The 24,562-nt window shown below is 34.3% G+C and overlaps 1 protein-coding gene across 8 annotated transcripts in view; it reads right to left on the reverse strand.

The window, feature by feature from the left end:
* Positions 1-2,645: 2,645 nt before the first annotated feature.
* The window catches only part of TIAL1 (TIA1 cytotoxic granule associated RNA binding protein like 1), a 28,167-nt gene continuing 6,250 nt past the window's right edge, over positions 2,646-24,562 (reverse strand). For 3 of the 8 annotated variants that reach the window (XM_064514305.1, XM_026105538.2, XM_064514307.1), the window contains 11 exons: positions 22,993-23,089; positions 18,795-18,893; positions 18,435-18,489; positions 18,036-18,123; positions 16,045-16,120; positions 14,039-14,147; positions 13,653-13,748; positions 13,481-13,565; positions 13,067-13,190; positions 12,422-12,561; positions 2,646-10,989 (listed from right to left, as the gene is read on the reverse strand). In XM_064514305.1, coding sequence (XP_064370375.1) covers positions 10,872-10,989; positions 12,422-12,561; positions 13,067-13,190; positions 13,481-13,565; positions 13,653-13,748; positions 14,039-14,147; positions 16,045-16,120; positions 18,036-18,123; positions 18,435-18,489; positions 18,795-18,893; positions 22,993-23,089 — 1,087 coding nt within the window. In that variant the 3' untranslated portion in view covers positions 2,646-10,871. Of the gene's footprint in view, positions 10,990-12,421; positions 12,562-13,066; positions 13,191-13,480; positions 13,566-13,652; positions 13,749-14,038; positions 14,148-16,044; positions 16,121-18,035; positions 18,124-18,434; positions 18,490-18,794; positions 18,945-22,992; positions 23,090-24,562 lie in introns of all 8 variants that reach the window. The other 5 variants (XM_064514304.1, XM_026105537.2, XM_026105539.2 and 2 more) reach the window with 3 other exon arrangements.

A 24,562-nucleotide genomic window follows, 5' to 3' on the forward strand; every position in this document is an offset into this window, starting at 1 on the left:
CTGCCACATACAACTTAGATTACGACTTAATGCATGAAGTGCCAATGCCTGCATGCCAAATTTATACATTCTTTAATTGATTTTTTAAGACTGTGCATCAAAAGGTTTCTTAACCACTCTTCCTTAAGCCTCACAGGTCAAAACCATCCCTTAAAAGTTAAGCTAACATAACCCATGGGTTTGTTTGATAACCTTTGGCTGTCAAACACATTTTTCCCTTAAGAACCCAGGCTACACCAGGTAATAACAGCAGAAGATGCATTCCATGTATTTAAGACATTCCACTTAAATCTAAAGAATTGTGTACCATTAAAACTGAAATACACTTAAATTTAGAGATACATTTAGTCAATAAAATCACACCATCTGCTTATATTTTATGTTCAGTTTATATTCCTGAATATCTACTGAACTATGTTGAAATAGTAAAGTTCACTTAAAACTGAACAGAATAGGTTTTGTGAGCTTTGCATCTCCCTTCCCCCCTCCATTCTGTACATACATTACTTGTTAGTATATTGTGTAGCACCAGACTTTGGATTGCTCATTATCCTAACTGATGTTAGGATAGGATTAAAAGTTTGGATAACATTAGGCAAGCTTACTGTTGACACTGGTAAGAACACACTGGAAAGTGGAAAATGAGGATGTGCAAGACACCCAAAAAGGCAGAAAACTGTTTGAAACATCCGCACTTTCAAAGAGATTCTATTTTATGATTTTACTTGTATTCTGAAGAGGGATCTATGGACTTATATGCAAATAGTTCCTTTCAAAGACAAATGGAAATAGTACTGCTTAGTACTGCTAATACTGCTAGTAACATCTCCATTAAAAAAACCTATTCTGGAACATAAGGAACTATGAATATTGTTACAGAAAATTTGTAAAATGTGTGGTTCATTCCAAGGTCAATTTCCAGTTCACAGACTCAAAACTAATCACCAGCAATTAGACTATTAGAAACCTGATACATGATTTAAAGACCTAATTTCATCTACACCACAGCTTGCATTCAGTAGAGGTACTCCTTATTTATACTACTGAAAGACTAGAATTAGGCCCCAAACACAAGATTTGAAACTTTTATTTAAAATGAAGAGAGGTCTTCAAGATTGAGAACTCCTCTCTAGGCTACACTAAAAATCCTTTAGAATCTAACTTTAGACAGCCACACAACAGTAACTCTAAGGTTTACAATTTATTTTCCAGTTATACTCCACTTGTTTCTAAAGCACTCCAAGAACATGGCACTGCACAAGTGTTATTTTATACATTAAAGGGCAGATTCACAGACCTTGGTTTACATTATACTGAAGCCTCCTGTTCTGGAGGTGACACTCGTACCCGCAAATGGCCTTTCTGCTGCCAGCATCCCTTCAGCCAGCTACCCAGGAACGGCTCTCTTAGCAGAGCTGCAGCAGTAGGATCTGCTGATTCAGCATGCTCTCTGGCTGCCTGTCATATTCTCTTCTCATCTGGAAATGTCCTCTGGCTCCCTCAACCTAGTACAAGACTTACAGCACATTTGGCCCCATGCACCACTTTCATTGCCAGGGCATGTAGTACACTCTGTAAGAAATCTGAGCTTAAATGTAAAGGTGAAATGGACAATACACTGAGCTTCAAAAACCCATGCACTGGAATTTCTACTAGAAGTTTCCTGTTTGCACTACTGAAGCCAGGACATCCCTGTGAGATTTTTCCTTCCAATGATCTTGTTTTGTGATTTGTCTTTTCAGCTGTTAAGACGTCAGTGCCAGATGATGATGTTTCCCGCAAATGAGCACGCTATTTGATATTGATTTCCAAGAAAGTTCATTTTCTTAACCCAAGGACTAACCACTTCATCCTCACCATTAAAACAGATTCAGAAAACAAAACCAAACATTACTAATATTTTATAACTTTCAAAGGAATTCTAACCTACTTTTAGAATATTGCTAACAGTTCAGCATTTTGCCCAAGTATATTTTTACATGAATTTAAATAGAAAGTGGTATGTTCATGTCCATTCTACAGATGGGCAAACGTAGCCTCATATGACAATATTGTATGTAGCTGCAGAAAATAAGGAGTAAATGCCAAACTGAAAATTATATTCTGGCCAGAGAACACAAGGCATTTTAATCCATGACAGTGCATACAAAAAAATCACAGACTGTCCACATATCATTGGTTCATGACATAAAAACAGGTTTCAGGCTTTTAAAATAGTTCTATTGGCTTTACATTATCAAACATATCTTTGTGTTCATTATGGGTTGGCAAACATAGCTTTTGATTTTTTTCTCCTAAGTAAGCCAATGCTGAAATGTACACAGAGTACCATGAACCCACAGGGACTTAAAGTATTGAGCTTTAAAAAAAATCTGGCTCCTATGCATTCATATTTTACACACAAAGAAATCAGCAATAAGCTCATTGCTAGAATACTCTAGAGCGTGGCTTTGCGCCAAGCCTATGTCTTTTGGAGACAGCAATATAATCTCTTATCATTGAGATCTGTTATTTTTCCATTTTAAAGCCAAGAGTCATTTTTGGTAATATTAACCTTAAACCAGAAAGCAATCTTTAGCTTCAGATAAAGTTTTGCACGTCTTAGCTAAATGCATTTGCTCTCAGAAAATTCACAACTCTCAGAGTAAAGGAATAGGAAACAAAACATTTATTTCAAAAGATACACACTGTGGAAAATAGAAACATATCCTTCCTGTAAGGTACACAGTATTATACAGCTTTGAAGAAAGTCCAGGTAGAAAACTGTATTCTATTTCAAGCTTGCCTAAATCAGGGGGGAACAGGGGAATTTGTCCAGCATCCCTCATTTCAAAGTTAAAGAAAGCTCTGACTCACTGCTTTGTATTACATTCTAGTACACAGAGGTCTACACGATCAATTTATCTCCCTAATCTTGTGGAACATCTCTGTATTCCTGAACACATCCAATTCCCAACAGTCTTATATGTGCCAAAATACAGATTATACAAATCTACTAGTGATATTTAAATGGGCAGAAACTGAATTCCAGGCTAACCAATTCCAGTAGCACTTATATCTTATGCATCAGGTATATAATGTCATATCTGGACCTCTCCATAAACTGCACTGAAAAAAATAAGAGCAAGTAATTCAGAGCTCGCAATGTATGTAGGTAAAAAAAAATTTTAAATGAAGTTTTATGTTCTTCCTTGCATGTGCCAATGAGGAAGCAAAAACACTGCATTAGTTCAGCATTAAATGCATATTTGAGTTTGATAATAACCTTACTGATAAAAATCACTTCTTCAGTTTCTTCAACTTTAGTCTATAAAGATAAAAAAGAAGGAATTAAGGTGAAGGCACTTTATTTTCCTTTCCAAACCAAAAAGGTATGTCACCTTTCAGTTGCAAAAAATTGGTCTTTGAGAACCAATTTCACAGCAATAAAAATTTGATTTGGTAAAACAGTAGAAATTTTGACTTAGTAAAACCATATTCATACACTAAAATAGAAATCAATTAACATATCAACATCAAAACCTTAAAAGCATTCTAAAGCCCTCTGGATTATTTGTCAGATGGGGAGGAAGGGGATGAGACACCTCAGATTTAGTGAATCATGTCCAGTCTGATTCAAATCTGAAGACACAAAAAAGGTGTTTAACATACTTTCAAAATCTATTTGCAGATATTAAAGCATTTACAGACACAAGAAATCAAAAATTTTCGTAACGCACAGGAAGCATTCTTCATCTTTTTTAGGTCAGTATCAAGAACATAAACATTGATACCTGAAGCCAGAGTATATCTTTCTGCTAAAAACCAGACATAAATGCTACAGACTGGCTCCTTGTACACAAGAGTCAGGTCTATCTGTTGACTAAAAACAAATAATTAAAATGAAAAACACGGCAAAATAGATGGTTGCAGAGTGAGAGATGCATACATTTAACAGTAACTGAATTCCAGCCCAGGGAAACAATTCAAGTATCAGTTTGTATTTTCTACAATGAAAATAGTATGAAAGAATACTTGTTTATACAGGGTCAATAGACTCAGAGTAGGACACGTGATATATAAAACACACTAAGCATTCACCTTGCAATATTCACACAGAAAAATTGAAATGATAGCTAGTATACTTCTACCCAGATAGCATCTTGCCTTTCTTTCAGCTAGAAGTCATGCATAAAGAGGGAAATCCAGCAATACATTCTAGCTAAGATTTTACAGCAGAAACATTTAGATATAGTGTTAATTTTCTACTTTTGTGCAAATTCTGTCAGATACTTGTTGCTAGATGCTGTAACCTTGTAAAATGGATTTAAAGCAAAACATTGCACACCTTGCCAAATTTCCATTTATACACCTTCATGGACAGGTTCTATACAATTTTTTAAAGCCCCATAGAACAAGAAGGTGTCCAAAAGAGTGTTGTAAGAAGTCAACCTGCATAAAGCATCACCTTCTGTACTGGCTGTACATCTTAAAAACAGACTGATCATGTTTCTTGGTTAAAATCTGAGTGACAAAGTATAACAAATACAGCTACAATGCTACCAGACTAATCAGTAATGTCCAAGTTGGTCCTCTGACTTCAGGTATTAACTGTTTCATAATATATTAGCGATAGGTATGAACAGTTCTTATACTTCTGCAGCAATGTCTTGTTACATCCATACTTAGTCTTACAGTAACTTTCTGCCTTCTAAGAATGCCCCTTTTAAGGAACTAAATAGAAGGGTTCCATGGAAAATTCTTATTCCACGGACCACATAAATCCTTAGAGTAGGGGGTAAGATTAAGCTAGGAACGATGTGTTTGAAGCATTCACTTTTTAAAGTCCACCTGAAATTAGCCATGTTTTTAAATAATCAATCATAAATACAGCAGCAGGAATTTCTCTTATAAAACCATGGCATATTACTTCTGTAATGAAAGAAAGAAGCACTAATTCACACCAAGACAGTAGGAGTTCAAAAAATAATGTTGGACACAGCCTTCTCTGAATATTTGCAAATACACAGGAGGTTTATTCTCTACAGAACACAAGCTTTGCATTTAAAACAAAGCAAGCAGCAACACAACAAAAAAATTTCCAGCATTTGAGTATAACAGTGATCCATTATGGTGGCTGCAGCACATAACAGCAGTTTCAAACGCTGATTCCATCTTTACAGTATAAGGTGTACTCGTGTAACCTCCTCATGCTTTCAGGTGCAAGGAAAACTTCAGCAGAAATGGTTCTACAAAGGTATACTGCAAAATTAAGTAGTTCCTTTAGTAATTAAGATTTTTTCAATTGCTGTATCAGTTTTATGTTCTCCTTCTCCCTCCACAAGCATTATCAGAGCTGGAAGATTTGAACTAGTCAGACTGTGAATTGGTCTTTCCCACCACATTTGACAACCTGCATTAGAGAAAAGACATCACTTGTGGAATGACAAAGATCTACCTCATTGAAAGGGCCAAAGAAACTGTAAGAGCATCTACCAAGGAAGATCCACCTCAATGCTAATTCTCTACTTAAGGACAAAAAAACCCTAGCTACTGAAACAGAAGATGGTGACTTTTCACTATTACCCATCCATATTTGAACTGCTACATACTCGGCTCTGGTAAGTCAACGTTCATCTAGGAAACACAAACATTATTCTGCCATTTCTTCATATGGTAAATATGATTCTTATTCAATTACTACCTAGACGTGGTCCAATAATGACACATTTAAGAATGGAAAGACATTCAATCAGAAGCCATGCATATTTCAAAGTACTTCAGTTAAAAGAACAAAAGGGTCAATTCAGGCAAATAACAGAATGCTAACCTAAGAGATCTAAATCATGCCAAGATCTACAAATTCAGTAGCTTATCTCAATTTGCTCCTTTCAGTTTCCTGTTTCCATTTGTGTAGTCATCTGAGGTATTCCAATTTGGTTGTTAAGTATGTACAAATCTTCTCAAAAATTGAAATGGCTAATAATGTCAGCAAGATATGAAGCAAATTAGTGTCTGAATGCTCACAACCCTTTGGATATCACTGTGGTATCAGCATATGCCTGTCCTGATTCTAAATGTCTCTAACAGTATGACTTGGCATTCATGCTGCTCCATCATCCACAATGCTATCTTGTCTGGCGTGTCCATCACCCAATTTCACCATTCTTTTCCCAAAGATTGGAAGATCTGGACTATTGTCAAGCTTCCCCTTTCCTCCTCCGTCCCCTTCCCCTGCAAACAGCGGGGAAAGATAGCTGTTGAACATCCGGGATCAGTGAGAATCTGGGTTTGTGCAAACGAGAGCAAGTGGTACTGTGGGCTGGAATACCACACCCCAGCTGAGATGAAGAACTCTGAACCAAAGCTTTCAATACTGTCCAAGTTTCATAAAGAGTTTCTCAGCTGCCAATATGAAGAGTAAGAGGAGGTGCCAGAGTGGGTAAGTTCATCTCCTCCAAAAGCCTACTGATCCCTTGCTTTTAAAGGCACTGGGCAATATTCAAACATCATTGCCCATCACTACAGAAAATGCAATTTACACTGAATTCCTTGACAAAAGAGTTCCACTGTTTTTTTTCTAAACAAAAAAGATTGTTGGTGGAACTTTGAAGTGTTATTGACAACCTGAATACCAAGATACAAGATAGAGCAATGTTTCTTACCACAGAAATACCCCAATAACCAAGAAGGTTCAGATCAGCTTTAATTAAACCATAAGTAGCTGTGTATTTCAGCAACAAAAACTTGTATTCAAATAATTAATGATATCAAATTAGAGTCATTACCCTTTAAACACTGGTGAGCAAAGCATGTCAATCTCATCTGCGATCTAGATCAGCATGCATCTCCAGAAAGATGACAATATCAGTGTTCACTCAGCACCCTGAAGTCCTGCCTCTTTTCAAAGTAAAACATTCAGTAAACATTATGGTAAACATTTCAGCATTTTCTTTGAGTAGAACTGATGGTAGGGGAAAGAAAAAAAAAGAAAAAAAAAGGATTTCATTGTTCTCCGATAAATACTGTAAAAAAAAGTATGTTTTTAAGAATCCACTGTGTTCATAAGAGTTGGTTGAAATGAGACATGACAGTACCTACCCTGCTAGTGTCTTGCCTTTGCAAACATTATTGCATAGTGAAACCCCTAAATCTGCCAACATTGGATAGATACCCACATACAAACAAATAAATTTCCATTCACTTTCAACAAAACACCTTCCTTTCGCGATTATAATAGCGGACCAGAAAAATTTCAAATATCTCAATCTGTAATTACGTATGAAGATTCAAGTTGGAACAAGGCAGCTCCTTCAAAACCCTACACTTTTTTTTTTTTTTTTTTGAAGTACACCAAAAAAAATGTTGCCTATATCTTATAATATATGAACAGTACAACAAAATCTTTTATTGCTGACCAGGAACAGTTCCATGTGATTAAAACAAAGACCTGTGCCCTTGTTCAGAAAATAAATAATTAAGAAGTGCCAGAACTAATGATATCAATATAGTATGTCTGCTTCCTTGTGTACAAAAACAAAAAAAACACCAAATCACCAGTTTTCTGCAAGACTCAGTCACTGAAAATTTTTTGATGAATGAAGTGAGGGGAGTAGTTCCAACACAATGAATAGCTGTCTCATGAAGTTTTCTTAATGAGTGAGGAGGAAGGTCCTGCAGAAAGAATATTTGAAAACTTAACAAACATACACAAGGAGGCAGGATTAAGAGCTATGTGTAACCTCATATTTACAGCCTTACTACTGCAACTCTGCAAAATACAAAATGGTTTTGTATGAAAAGTTTCAAATAAAACATTTTTTACATGATTGCAAGTGCATAGTTTACAAGATCAGCCTTGTATACCTGTTATCAGTTTTACAGCAAAGAGAGACAATGTTTTTAACAGATGACAATACAGGATAAGCCCTTTATCATGTTTCACTTTTATTGGACATTTTCTGCAAATGCAGATTATACCTTGCTTCAGGTTGTATGCATCAACTTAAGCCACGATAAATCAATGCTTTTTGAAATCCAAATCCTAGTGGTAAGGGGTTACGTAGTGGTTGATTTCTGTAATTAGAGGAATTACAATAGCATAACAGTCATTCACAAAAGCAGTATGGTGCAAGAGGCTCTTTGGTGCCAAAAAATTGTCAGCAATGCATTTATGAATGCTACCAAGTGGAAAGTAATCCAAATGCTACAGAAACCTTAAAGGACACTGGAGACTCCTGTATCTTGAGTAGTCTGCGAAGAATATCACCATTAAAGAAGAGCTGTATAAAAACCAACAAAAAATTACTTCAATGAGAAAGGATATCCTATCTTTCATCCTGAAATACAGGCCAGATAAGGCCCAGCTCTGCAGTAGGCATATTATTTAATCAGATTTAAGGTGATCTGTACATTAAGATCCTGAAAGATCATTGCCTTAATCTTGCACCCATTTATTTGGGCATTTATATGGCAATGTACTTGCATCATCTAAATCTTCAGTAGCGCCTAAAGAACATACTGCTTATATCACAGCATGCATCCAGAATACAACAGTCATACATCAAACATCTAGATTCATACGTAGAAACCCCAGATTTCAAGTGAAGTTAAAGAAATTCTAAAATAACTTGCAAATTCATATATCTAGTGACTCGTGATTTTTTTTAAAATCAGGTAAGTGTAATAAAAATGCAGACTTACTTGTGAAATTTTTTTCAAACTACAATGTATAAGCCGATCCTCGCATAGATATACACATATATACAAAATTTATAGAAAAACAAGAGTCCTGTAGACAAGATTCCTAACTTGAGTTGAAAAATGCTAAGTATACCATAAAGAAGAAACAGAGATAAAGGGCCAATTCTGTCATCACAAGCGCTTATGGTTCCACACTAACTCCAGTCATTATTGCATGCATTAGAAGCCCAGAGTTACAAATATCTCTAGGTACAGCCAACGGACTAAAATTTCTCTTCCAGAATATCTCACTTTCAACCTGGATCTAAAAGTGAAGGTACTATTAAACACATCAAATAGAAGTAGAAGAAAAAACACATGTGATTTGCTACAGCATTAAGTGTAGTTATCTGCACAACTTGGCTGGGTTTAACAAAACTGCAAGTTTCCATTTCATAATCTTGTTCTAACTTGCAACATCTGCACGATAAGAAACAGAAAAGATACAATAAGAAGCTTCTCAAACACTCTTAAAACTGTAATCTCTAAGATCTAACATTCTATTTCTTTTCAAATGCAAGTTCGCTTCACTGAACTACCACTGCAAATCCTGTATTTTTCAACTGTGCCTGCCTCAAAGTATTTTAGTATACAGCTGAAACATTTGCACCCCCTAGCTGTCACAGGCAAAACACAGTACTTATATCTAACTTACATTCATTTTCAACTTCAAATTTATTGAGGCAGTTTATATCAACGTATCCATAAAATAATTCAGAAATAACCCAAGTATACCATTTAAACATCTTCATGATTTATCCATTTACACACTCAGTACACAAACAACCCAGCCTCTGTACAGGTTCATCACATGCAAACCACCCATAAAGACAAAAACTTTTAATTAAAAATAAGTCACAACTCAGTGTACTGTTTCAACTGCATCTCCATTTACCAAATGGCACATTGAATATTCTCTAAAATAAGATGTTTTTAACAATCTTGTTAAAAAATTCTTGGGCAAAATATTTCTAGACTTAAAAAACATCAAGATTTTTCAAAACACTCAAGATACTATACAACTTATAATAACCTTGAAATAGGTTTACAAGGTTGTTAACCAAGGTATTTACATACCAAATAATGTAAAGCAAAAATTCATATTTCTAATGACAAAAAGGTGATGCATTAAAGATTTATGAAATTAAAATTAAGGCTCTTTGTTATAGTACTTTATGTAACTTTACATAATAGCCAACTTTGGAAATGTCAGTCTTGCACATTCTTGTCAATCTACCGCATTTAAAGCGGTAGAGTATATTAAGTATTACTTTGAATAATTACATTGCTACTTCTATGTTCGAGCATGCTTTTGAAACACTGTAATTATGAAATATTTACAATGTGTAACCTTCAAACTTTATGTAAAAGCACAAGTATGACTGTCTGATTTGAATACAAACAACATACTTGCAAAAACATTTTTGCTTCTCAAAATTAAATGCAAATTACTACAGTCTTAATAAGCAAATGATCTTTGAAATGTTTTAGTATGTGCCTGAATGTGGACAGTAAAAGTTACATGAACTAACTCAGACAGTACTGTTTTTCATTTCAGACTGAACTATTCTTTGTATCAGACTTTGTTTTCTTTAAACATGTAGAAAAATTAAATATTTTTTTTAAAAAATTACTCCAAGACCTGCCTATGTTTTCTGAGTGATGCCCACAGGTTTCCTGAAAAATCAATACTGTCTAATAGGTTGTAATGATTGGTCCACAGTTTATTTCAGGATGTGTGTTCAAATAAAAGCAACTTGCTCTTTTTCAATGTCATTTCTCTTAAAAAGCACAGTGATAAAAACACTGAAGACAGAACCAAAAAAATGGAATGGTAACCTAAAGATCAAATTGATTAGCCACTTCTCCTACTATATCAAAATTTGTAGTCAGAATTGTCTTTATTGACTTTATTTTAGTTTTTGTACACAAAGAAAAACATGTTCATATCCATCATGAACAAAAACTTAAAAAGGCAGAACTAGAAGACATTTGTGTCCTTCACCAAAGCAAAGCTGTGCTAAAGGTTCCAAACATTTCCATTTTTAAAATAAATATTTTCTTTTTTCATTGTCTACATTCCAGTCTTCAGAGTGTCACTGGAAACTGCAGCCTATCATGAAATACACACTTTTAAACAGAGTCCCAGCTCACTGTGTTTGGTAGCTTGCCATACCATATCCAGCTTGGTTAGGTATTACAGGAGCACCTTGTCCCTGGGCAGGTTGAGCACCAAATCCACCCATCCAAGCAGCAGATGGAGATTGGCTTAAAAAGAAACAGAAAAATGGAGGAAAAAGAAAAGAAAGGAAAAAAAATCATGCAAGCCAGTCAAGTTATTCACAAGACGGGTTAAAAAAAACCAAAACCAATAAATCCACTTCCTACACTACCATTCATACCAGAGTAGAACATTCTCTTTTTCTCTTTAATGAGTAATTCAGAAGCCTTTTATATTAAATAAGGGGTACAACACATGTGACTTGAAAATATCACAAGCGTTTAAAAAACAAAAAAACAAAACACCCACAAACTTTGAATGCTAGTTGTATGGGACAAGAACCTCTAAAAGCATGTGCACTTACACACACACCTCACTGCTTAAAGTATTTAAGAAAACATGCTGAAGTCTGTCAGTTTTGGATATATCTCCTCAAACTGAACACAACTTCCAGAAGAATTTGTTTTAGCTTGCAAATTCTGAAACATTCCATTCCTTAAAGGAAGTCTTTGGACTACACAGGTTTTAATAATCTATAAGAGCTTATCATCTGGCAATCTATCAACATTTAAAACAAATTAACTCTACAAAGTCATCAATATACTGCACTTCTAATAAATTCCAAGTGTAAAAGACCATTTCAATATGAACAAGTGAACTTACAATTACACTTACATACAAATGGCTTAATAATAACTATACACAAGTTCTTCTGGATTTATACTCTGATTTTAAGAAACTACAGTATGACATTTTATTAATAAAAAATCAAAAAATTTCAACGAATGACAACGACATACCATACTTGTGTATCTCAGGTAATTTAGTAAATACAACCATGTTCCTAGGACTGTCCATTTTCAGGTCAACATCAGTGATGGAGAAATGCAAAAAGACCCACAGTCTAACTGGCATGAATACCAATGATAGGTTTATCGTGGCTTAGTAAATTTAATTGACACAAATAGATAATGCAAAACTATTTAAGCAGAGAAGTTATTTAAGTAGAAAGTTGCTGTGAAGACTTCAGGAAGATATCCAGTATTAAAAACCCACCCAAGTTCTTCGACTGCAGGAGTTAAAAGGTCAGTATATAGTTCCTATTCACTAGAATTATGAATCTTTTAGATAAATACTTTGAGCTCTCTGGTTCAGACTTTCCCAATATCCACCACGTTAATAATACCAGTTTTTAGAGACCTGACAAGACCATCATTTGAAACTCTACCATAAAAGGAGTCGGTGTTTATTTGTTACCCTGAGTCTCAGAACACCCATGTGAACAAAATGTGTTATTGAGTATAGATCAGAGTGACACACCCACTACTTGGTGCATGGTAATCATTAAACACAACCTTTAAGCATGTGGGAATCCCCCTAGGAAGGCTTGAAACCTTTTGCAATCCTTGTAACGAATGAGCCTGAAACTCACATTGACCATTCTTAGAATATTCAGAAAATTTAAGTACAATTACTCACTCTACTCCAAAACCCTGTTGATTCCATGCTTGGCCATACATTCCATATGATGGTACTTGCCACCCATTAGCCATATATTGCCCATACTGCTGCGGATTTCCATACACTTGGCTCCATTGCCCCCACTGACTGTAGTCCACCTAAAGAGAGAATAATTCATAGTACTCCAGGTTCTAGAGACTGATTACATTCCTGTTTTGCTGCTAAAGGCAAAATTGTCTGTATCAACCACACTGGCTAGAAATATTTAGCAACAGTGAAATCAGAAAAATAAGCAAGAACACTGCCACCTTAACTAGATCCTTGTACTGAAAATGGCTCTGTGTGTGCGTGCACGAGGGGATGGGGGTGGGGAGTTAAATATTTGGCTGGATATTCAGCTAGTAAGTAAACCAGCAAGAATCAGAATTACCTCAAAGTTTCTCCCTATCTTGAATCATATCCAGAAGACAGTAACAGATATTCCAGCAAAAATCACTAGCCCAATTTAATGAACTGGAACATAACTGAGACAGAACATGGAATTTCATAAGAAAACTACTACAAAATTTAGTTATTATGATTGGGAAGGCATTACAGGTATACACCGTTGCTTTTGTTATACAAACACAAAAATGCACAAAGAAAAGTGTAAAATGTACTTACCTGTTGGAAGTTTTTAGTCATATCAGGGGATTCTTTACCCCAATAACATTTAACAACATGTCCTTCAATTGTGGTTCCATTAACTGAAACAATAGCATGTGCTGCACTTTCATGGGTTGAAAATCTAAAGAATGCAAAAACAAATGAATGTTATGTTTTATAGTACTTTTACTTGATCATTAAAAACAGTGACTCCATACATACAGGAAATCCAGAGAAAAAGATCTGCTTTCACAGATTTTCATCTTCTCAGGTAAAAAGATTGGTGGCCACTTTTAAAAGAAGTTCCAAATTTTTCTATGAACACATGGTGACAGCTTTTAATGTAACAGCAGAAGTTCATTCAAGTGAAAATATAGAACAATGAAACGTTACTACATTAAAATCACAGATTTTTTGTTTCTCTATCCATACCTGACAAATGAGTAACCTTTTTCTGGAAACACTCTTATTTCCATAATCTGTCCGAATGGTGAAAAAGTCTGTCTCATAAGTTGATCTACAACACACACACAGTTTTTGAATTAGTAGCCACCTTGGTGTCCAAAAAGCTTCAGTAATAGAAGAGCAATAAAAGAAATCATACCTGTTAGCCCAGAGGCAATTCCTCCACAGTACACAGTACAATTTTTTGGACTTGACTGATTTACTACATCTTCAAACCTCAATTGTTTTGTATTATCTATAAAGAAAGAAGGCTGTTTTTAAGCTTTAAGCTAACAGTAACCACAGAATCTCAGATACTTACCTTGCACAGAACTATGAACTGTACACTTAAACATATACCATGTTTTATAATAGACCACTACCATGTTGACTTAATATATCAGAAAAATCTATTCTTTAAGACCTAGAAGTTAGATACCTAATAAAGTGACATGATTTTCACGGCACTATGTCTATTCCTCCCTATAACACAACAGTGACATGCAAGAGAGCAAACACAACACAGTATTATATGAAGGGTCTTACTTTCTTGTGTACTTTTTGGAGCTGGTGGTTTCCTTGTTGCCCAGTTAGTTCTGATCTGACGGCCTCCCAGCCACTGGCCTCCCATGTGTACAATAGCATTTTCTGCATCCTAAAGACATCAAAATTAAGATTGCTAACACATGCAAACAAGTACGTACAGCAACTTTTAAGAAAAAGAGTGTTGGTTAATTCCATTTACAAAATGAATAACTACTAAAAAGTTTCTGAAATTCTGAAGAACCACAAAGCTAGCAGACAAAATGAAATAACATCTAAGCAAACAGTTACAGAGAGGGTCTTACAAGTGATTTGCTGGACCATCCCCCTACCATTTTCTACACATGGGATAGCATATGTATGACTGCTTGGCTTCTATCTTTATATAATGAATACCTGTATTAGAATATTTAATGACTGCCCCAAAAAGCACAAAAGTCATCCATATGCCAGAAGTAATTACTGAAATGAAATAATAAGTTTACTTATACAAAATCAAACTATTTCGCCAACTGACTGTATTAAAAATACAATATGCAAAAGTATATTTGATAGTAACAGAGGAAAAGTGAGGAAATTTTTGAATTATTGAAATCCCTCACTGACAGATTGCTCAAATGTAACTCAACTAAACTTTATACCATGAAGGGCATGTTGCAAAAGATATTTATATAAAAGATGTGAACATGATTTTTTTTTTTTATATATATCTTAATATGAACCCAGCATAATGGACCAAGTTTTAGGAGAAAAATCCCAAATTCTGGGAAGGCAGAATGGTAGTTATTAAGAAACTGTAAAACTGAGCTATGACAAGATAAAAATAGATTAGGCCTGCAGTTTCCCTTTATTTGTCCCCCCACCAACCTCTTCCACTTTGCCCTCTGGAAATACGCAGTTTATGTCCAAGTGTAGACTGCTTCTATGAATTCTATAAATGTTAAAGTCACTGTATGAAGGGGGGGGGGAAGAAAAAGAGTCTATGGCCCAAGTAACTTAACTTGTGCATAAATTAGAAGACAGTATCTAAATTCACACTGTAAGCAGAAACATCTCGTAAGGAAGCAATAGGTGTGCTAAAACTGCAAGAAGCACTTTTTTCCCCCCAACTGTTTTGAAAGAGGAGAGGCAGAGAAAATGGTACACACATTGAAAAGGATTTTCCAAAAGCACAAAGGTTATGAAGGAAAATCTACAGCACAAAGGGAGCATACAGAGAATTTAAAGGTCCTGGCAAGCATTTTGTTGCATGATGAAGGCTTCCAGTTACGAGAACAGACTCATCTCTAAGTCAAATCATTCAGGACCTTGATCCTCGTAAGTTCCAATTCTACAGAGTGTTATTTTTAAGACAAAGCATAAATACAATAAAAAAATTAAAGATGATCGACAAGAACAAAGTCACTTATTCAAGCACCTTTTCTTCCCAAACATAATGAATAAATGACAAACAGACTAGGAAATCAAACAAGCTCTAATGAATCTTTTACCAGTCTTGAGGATCATACTTATGGCAAAGGGAATGGAGCTCATGTCTTAACTGTTCCAGTTTGTTGCAGTAGTTTTATTTTCTCATAACTGTGGTTTGCATTAAGACCTCTGACTGGAATACCTGAAGTCTGAGAGCATTCTTCACTTCCCCAATTCTAGTAGGATGATGATAAACTAAAAACAGGCCTTAAACCAGCATCTCAGGATGGGTGTGCCATAACCAAAAAGCTACTGGGTGAATGAACATTAAGTCAGGACACAAGTTTTAGAAGTACTTTTTAGTATTACATTTAGAATCCATACATTGATTCTGCAGCCTGATATGTACTGAATATATAAAAAGAAGAAAAACTAGAAGTGGAAAATCTACAGCTATAGAAACATGACAGAAAGACTAATACTTAGAATTCTTGCCAAAGTGACTTTAGATTGACATTTCTTTAATCAGAGTCTGCATAAATACTTATCCATATGAACTTAATTTAACTTTAAATCTACACCAGTTTGTGATTACTCACCAGTTTGTTATAAAAAGATACAAAACCATAGCCTTTTGACTTTCCAGTTGCCATATCTTTAACTACCCGTGCATCCCTGTGAAAAGAAGCACAGCTATATGAGGGTAATATTAATAACCTGCAAAATAAAAACTAAAAGGAACCACACACACTGTATTGTGAGCATAATTTTTTCTTATAAATTCAGTTAGCCCTAAAACTACAGTCATTCCTGAACTCTCCCTATTGCTTCTTTACCTGTTAGAAAAAAGCAGTAGGACAAAAAATAACATGTAATAAACATGCAACCTAACCACATAACCTATACTGGCTAAAACTAGAAAGTTCAAATTTGAAGTACAAAAGAAACAAAGTTTCCTTTTCTAATATTCTATTGGCTAGGGTCCTCTAAGTTTACTGTTCTACAAATTACTGCAACAATTCTATCTACTTCACCATGCATTTTCTAAATAGTTAAATGTCTTCTGCCTAGTGATACAAAATATATGAAATATTAAAAAAATCGAAAAAGAGGAAAAAAATAGGAATTAAAAGGCATACATGGCCTGTTAACAGATTTCTTTATTTTTCTTGGTCAATTCTCTACCATCATTTTGGAGTTTGGGCAGCTGTAAATTTTGAAAAATTGACATTTTCAGAAATTTAAGAAAGGAGAATAAAACTAACAACAATGCTAAGCACACCAGTACGAAAACAACAAATTTACACAGAAATTTTAGTGAGTAAGTTAAAATGATTGGAAATATAGAACTGCACTGAATATAGAATGTTAAAATGTAAATACTAAAATATGTATATATAAATAATGTATAATAAGAATAAATAGAAATGAGAAAAAATCTACAACTGAGTTCCAGTGTGCACAGTTCCTTGCAGTTAGCCTTCAAGATCCTGTCCATTCTTATGAGCAATTCTGCAAAATAACCAGAATGCTATTACTTTTAATTGTGACTTGGACTTTAGAAAAACTGCAGGTCTCAGGTATAAATATAGATTGAGAAACAGAAACCTGAATTATTCTCTTTATATTGATTTTTAAACAGTACTACTTACCACATTAAGAGACAAAAAGCAAAATAAACAAAATAGCAGAGGTAAGAAATAAGATTTATGGTTCATTTAAAAATATGCGTACAGAACAAGACAAAAATAAGAATTTTTGTTCTTAGAAATATATTCCTGTAAAGTAGTATAACAATGCTTATGTGCAACTTTAAAGGATTTTTATAAAGCTAAACTGATAGAAGATCAACAAACTTTTCTATAGCTGTACTCTTACAGACGTACATACTTTAGCTCTTACAAGGATTCTTGCAATGTTAAACATGTTCAATTAAAACAGCAGATGATTTTATATCGCCTGAATTATCTCTGAGAAGTTTAAAGAAACTTTCTCTTAAGTGGCTGAAGTGTGCACATATTGTAAATCCAATGTTCTTTCATTTAGCTATTAATCTTAATTCATACCATTTCCATCTAGAAAAGTTTATTTCATCTCAAAAATAAATACTATTTTTTCTAAACATTCACAACTTAAGTTATACAACTAGCTGCTTCATAAGATTATACTCTTGTAATTACCTAGTTTTCTATATTACCTATAAAATGCAGTATAAATGCATATAAAAAGTTGAAGATGCAACATATACCACTTTTAAGTCAAGTCACTATTCTGTACACATTCTGAACAACAAAGTCACACATAAAAAGTAATTAAATTTTAATAAAAACCTGAAGGATATTAGCATATAAATTAGGTTAAAAGCATACTGCTTTCAAAAAAACTGGAGCACAGAATTAAATTACTGTATTTACAAACGTGATAGATACATGAGACAAAACAAAAAAAATCCCTCTTTATTGCCCACCCAACACAAGGAAAATCATATCAGAGAAATGATCTAAAAGATAAGAAATAGAATTTCATTCAGAAGCAAATTTCTATGGCATTCTCTAATACTGATATTGGCAATATTGATTATGATACTTACGATATTTTACCAAAAGGAGCAAATGCTGACTTGATGTCTTCTGTTGTTATTTCTGGACTTAAATCCCCAACGAACACATGGAAGTGATCTGAAAATAAATAATTTACTAATCAAATATTTAACTGCTATCTAAAATTTTAACTCCTGAGATAGCGATGCTCTGCATACAGCACTGGGAACCAGGAACGCCCAGGATTCCATTTGATGTGCAGCAGCAATTTAGTCTGTCCACTCCAGTTTCCCCAGTTGTAAAGCAGAAACAGAAGAATTAGTTTGCAAAATGCTATTAAATACAAGATGGGAAGAAGAAAACAGTTATGCTTAAATGCATTTATAACAAGTTATTACATGTTTTGAAATATGTGCACACAAGTGATACTGTTGCATTACTTTACTTACTGGATGTATCTTTTTTCTGGCTACTTGGTGTTGTCGCCCAGTTTACTTTGACCTCCTGAAAATAAGTGCAAGATTTAGTATAAATTCAAAAAATTTATATGTTTTATATGTTCATTCAGAGGTTGGTTACAACTGTTAACATTTACAAATCATCCTTCAATATGAAAGACTGCAGTACTTAGAACATCACAAACTGTAAGGATACTGTGTTTCCTAAATATATTTTTTCCATCAATAGCATCTTATTCTAACAGTATTTAACTTTGGTAAACATCTTCATCAAAATTAATGCAACAGTTTTATTAATTTTTACACAAACATATTTTCCCTTAACCTAAGATTACAATGTATACGACTTACCTTTCCCAAAATTTTTCTCCCATTCATAGCAGCTAATGCAGCAGCTGCATCTCTGTGTTCATAAAATTCCACAAAGCAATAAGGGTCATTGCTTGTATGCTGCAAAACAGAAAATCCAACAGAAGAGTTGACCCTTCTGCTATCGGGTTGCTGAGAAGAAAATCCAGGAAAATATATTACTTATAGCTAGAAACTTTAAGAATGATTTGCATTAGATTTATGAAATAGCCTTTGAAATTACACTTAAGAATTACTAAGATGGACTTCTTGAAAGGTCTAGCAATTTCTGAAGTACAGTTCACTTTATAAAAGGGCTCAGTATTCTAATATAATAGTAGTAGTACTTAGTAGTACTTTAATATAAGTCTACTAAATTTAAAACAATTCAACTACCAGAAAGATGATCTGCAGATTGGATGGTGGGGAGGAAGAGGGGCAAAAGGGTGAGAAAGTAGAGAAGAAGAACGAAAATTGTCTTCTGCCTCTAACATGTACACAGTCTGAAGGGTTTGTTCCCCAGAAACCTTCTCTAAACTTCTCTCTCTTCCTCTTCAGAAGTCTTTCCTTTTATCTGCCTGAAGAATCACTAGTAGACAGCCACCTAGAGCTTGTGTATTCTCAGTCTCACATGAAAAATGTTACACCTAACTAATAATTGGGAAATACACCTTTAAAAGGACTCAAAATAGTTTAATAGGAGATACTAATCAATTGAATAATAAACTGTTGAATCTCAGGAATGATCTGTTTTTGTAAACTGGCCTTTCAAATCACCTTTAAAAATACTAATTGACAAACAAAGCTTATTGAGTTATTAAATGTACTGAAGTACAAAGAAAGCAAAAGTTTTCTGAAAAGTTGATCAACTGGAAGTGATGATTTGAATACAACATTCTAACAGTGGATTTAAGCAGTCTCAAAAATGTCATGAGTACAAAAACTGGAGCATTACACCAAAATATCTACATTAACAATGTTGCATGTACAATTCACGGACCAAAAGACAATAACGATAATATAAAATCAAATTAAAATTATTTCTCGCATGTATACGAAAAGGTCTAATTTGTAAACAACTACTTTGCTACCAGCATTCTTGCTATCAACTTCCCCCAGTGGAAAGAAGAGCTTAGCACTAAAGTTAATACTAGGACTTTATCAGTTCCACTATTTAACTTTTGATATCCATACACGCCGGTATGAAGTATCAGAACACAGATCCCAATTCTGTTCTGTAAAGCTCAATTGTATGTCCTCAAACGTAGTTCAGTTGAACAAGGGAGCTGAATTTGGACAAGGGAGGCCATAAAGATCTAACAGATGAACCAGTCATATGGCCCTGCATATGTCTAAAATGATGAAGTAGTCCTAAGCAGTCCTTCTAAATACTCTCAGTACTAAATATTTCCAACATGCAAAATGAACAGATGACAGAGAGAAAACATACCCAAGATTACAAAAATACAGTTTAAGTGGCAACAGCTATTAAGTACTCTGAAAGCATATTGACCTCAGATGCCCCAACACGCTTAGATTTAATTCACCTCTCCTCCCATACTACTTTACTGCTGCACTGAAACCAAGATTTGGGAAATCCATTTGATGTCTTAATAGATTCAGTGCAGCTTATGCTTCAATTAAAATCCATCTTACTTTTACTATCAGATTTTGAGGAGTCTGTTTTAGTGCTAAGATCTAGTCCAGACAAGGAAAGAGCCTCTTTTGTAGATGCCTCCATCTGCAGGTGTTCAAGACACCTGGAAAAGCTAGCCACATTGCCCCTATGAGTATTATATATTGCCCAAACAAACACTGGTAATCTCTACGCACTTGATGTTCATGCCACATCATCTATCAAAAAAAAAAAAAGAAAAAGAAAAAAAAAAAAAGAGTGAAGACATGTAACAGTTGATGCAACTGACTAAAGAGAAGAAACACAAAAGGAAAAATCCAGGTATAAACATGACTGATGAAGGTAATAATAATATATGGATAAGAAGTACTTAAACATAAGCCAGTGTCTATGAAAAGTTTATTACAATACGATGATTAGAGGATGGACAATATGATACTTTGATAGTTATAGCTGTGACTTTCACAGAATTACAGCTGCAGGCCAATTCCACTCTAGAATCCAACCACAAAGTTAATTGGGAACTCAATTTCAAGGTGTAAGCATGATTTAACATTAATTTGAAATGTCTTTTAATTTTAAGAAATTGTTTTTAGTAACAATTGAACCACTAACAAACCATATAAAAATATTAAAACTCCATAAAATATGCAGGTAAAGGCATAACTAACATCTGTACTTTATGGTGTTTAGTAGACAGTATTATTTTAATAGGTTTGCTACTTTAACTGAAACAAGATATGTCCTCCCTTTTATTTTCTCTCAATATTCACTTTGGACTGTAGAGTAACTACAACAAATTGCTCCACATTTAAAAACATGTTTTGAGCAGTATTAATACAAAATTTATGGTAGATCTGAAATGTACACATACTTTAATGGATGTAACAGAACATCTCTCTTAGATATTTTATAGGGAAAAGCCACTGTCCTTTCTAGCTTCAAATATTAATTCTCGTCTCATTTAGCTCTTCTGCCCCTACCCTTTCTTTGTGAAGCATGTCAGATGACTCTGGAGCAGCCAAGGTAGAAAGAGTGCGCAGTGAGTAAACGGTACTAGAATATCTAAAAACTTCACTCTTGATAGATTGCTTGGTGACAGGTTTTAAGGTCAGCTAAGTACATTCGCCTCCATACATGACTGAATTTAGCTCCAAGTAGCTTTTTCTTATACATTCAGCTAATACAGATGTTTCACATCTTATTTCCATGGTTATTTAAAATCTTAAAACCAGAAAACTTGGATCAAGGTAAAAGTAGTGTTGGAATTTCTCATCTGTTTTTCAAGAAATCAAATTGATGCTAACACCTCTCATGATCAGCTGAAGGGTGAATCGGCAGTACCTTATCTCTGAAGAGTATATGACAATCAGAACTCTTTTCTCAGAGTAAAAACTAACAACTATGCACTGTCACACATTCTGATATCTTTCTCCAGTAACTTTCTAGAAAAAGAAGATGTGGCAGAGCAACAGTGAGAGTGATTAAACAAGTGTTAGGTGGTTAATGAACTGGCTAAAGACAAAAAAGTAGAGCATTGTATTGAAAGGAAAAGCAGACCACAGAAGTTACTAGTGGTGTTCCTCAAAGAAGAGTCTTGAGACCAAACTTATTTAACACTTTCATTGATGATCTTGGTAAAAATAATGTGACTGCACTTAGGATATCTGTAAATGGCAAGTTAGTAGGAAGAGCTGTAAGAAGTTCGGAGAAGAGTAAGGAGATCATACAGAAAACCAGTTAAAGAACTAAACACCAGAAGTCCTGATTAGTCCCTACCTGCTAGGAGTTTATCAGTCACAAATGCAGAAGGAAGGTGGTATATTAAGGAGTGACATTCTGACTAGAAGATGTCAACAACATCACAGAAATGGCTAACAATCCTAAATGCATCAGAGCATTTACAATGGAGACAAGAAAGCATTAATACTTACGAGTAATTTGTACAAACGACCTAATCTGGAATATTATACACATTTTGTTCCATAAAAAATTAATTTAAGAACAGACAGGTGCAGGAAAAGAACTATTCACACTGGCACAGAGGGGGGTCAGGAAAAGCAAAACTTATTTTGAAGGACTTTTGACTGTTCAACCACACATACTCAAAAAAGTAATAACCCGAAAGGGAAAATTACTGAAACTCATGTTCAAATAAAGTCAAAAAAAGTCCAAAATAGCCATGAATTGGACTGGATTCATATCGGAAATAATAAGGTTTCTAATCATCAGAACAATTCAGTTCTGATGAAAAGAGGGGGCAAAAATCCTTTAAATTAAAGTGGAACCTCATCATTAGCTAGTGGAACAGATACGCAGATATGGCAGGGCCACTGGAAAAAGAACAGGGCTGAACTCAATGATTGAAAAAGTCCCTTCTGCAAAAGGTTATCCCCAAATCCAAATACAATCGATCTAAAAAAAAAAAAAAAGAAAAAAAAAAGAAAAAAAAAAAAGCTACCTTATCTATAATGTCAAGAGAACCCCAAGCTCCATTTATTTTCAACATTTTTATACTAAGTTATATTATATTTGTTACCCCCCCTTGGATGTGGAAGGCCTTACCTCTGTTATCATTTTACAGCTTTTGCATGGTCCAATCTGGCTGAATAACTGAAGTATAAGTACTTCAGTCACATCTCTGGAGAGGTTTCCTACATAGCTACACAAGGAAATAAAAAACAAAATTTTAAACCAGCAATTTTCATCTTCTCAAACTTAATTATGATTTTAAAACCTCAAATGACTAAGGAAAAACTTCCCTTAAAATATCCCAGATATTTTAAACTAAAAGACAGTATTTACAAATGATTTTATGATACAGTTTTAATGCAACATTCATACGGTTTCTAGATTATAAAATTGGCCACACAATTGAGACCATGAAACTTGAAACAAACATAATACCAGACACCAATATTTAGTGCCAATGCTTTTTTGGCAGAGAAATGTCAAATACAGAAAGAATATTGCTCAGGAATGTTGGATAGAACAGGCGACCAACTGGGCAGAGATGCTTAAGTTTCACTTCCCACTGAGCATCTAATTGATTTGACTTTTGAATCTGGGTATGAACTCGTACCAACTCTCTTACTATTTCAGTAGTAACTAACAGACATAAACTGTGATGCCTTGCAAGCGGTCAACTCAATTTTTTCTCCTGAACGTTTGGAAAACCAGCCCACTCACCAATAGGCAAGGCCATTTATGCAGTATTATGCCGTACAAATGCTCCGCACAGCATCTATTTCAACAACTACTACCTTGGTGAAAACTCTCAAATTTTGGCAGAAGTAATTTGAACGTCACTAAGATTTCCTACTTTTTTTATTTATAAAATCTTAAAAATAATTCCAGGTTTTGAAATACCTATCAAGTTCAGATTAAAAAGTCCTACGATTACCCAGATATCAAAAAATTCAACAGTACAGTTTTAGAACTACTTCTGGATACTCTGCTAGATTTTTAACATACACAAAAGGTAAGATCACGTCACGGAGACTGCTGAGAAAAAGTCACATACACAAAACTGAATTCTCAAAAAAGACTAGTTTGGAATCATACTCAAAACTGTAAACGAAGTGTTCAGTTAAGTGAAAGGCTTTTCATACCAACAGAACTCAAAATCTACAACACAGGAAGATTCATTATGTTTAAACATAAGCCTGTCAAGATATGAAGTATTCAAATTAAACCAAAAAAACAAGAGCAGAACTTCTGTGATTTAACTGTTAAAACAATATAAATATTTTATTCATCTTACTATTTTCTATTTCACTATTCATTTACTATTAAATAATTTCATAACACAACAAAAAAAAAGACAGCCTAAGCTGTTAATATACTTCAGTGAACATAAACACAAAATAGTATTTCTTAGCTAACACATAAACCAAATGCTTCTCAGTACAGCAATTCAGAGTGCACACTTTTTTGCTTACTGTTCATTCCTTTGAGTAAAGTTTTATAAAGCAATTTCTGTGTTTGACAACCGGGCTTATATTAGCTTCAACAGAATTAAAACTGACACTGCTTGTTTTCATTTGGGCACCACACAATGAAATCAACAGGTTTTTGTTTATGTTGCTGCTCTTCCAAGAACTACCAAACAGTTCTTAAACATTACATGAGATCT

This window comes from Dromaius novaehollandiae, chromosome 6 (assembly GCF_036370855.1).
Source record: "Dromaius novaehollandiae isolate bDroNov1 chromosome 6, bDroNov1.hap1, whole genome shotgun sequence".
NCBI classification, from domain to species: domain Eukaryota; kingdom Metazoa; phylum Chordata; class Aves; order Casuariiformes; family Dromaiidae; genus Dromaius; species Dromaius novaehollandiae.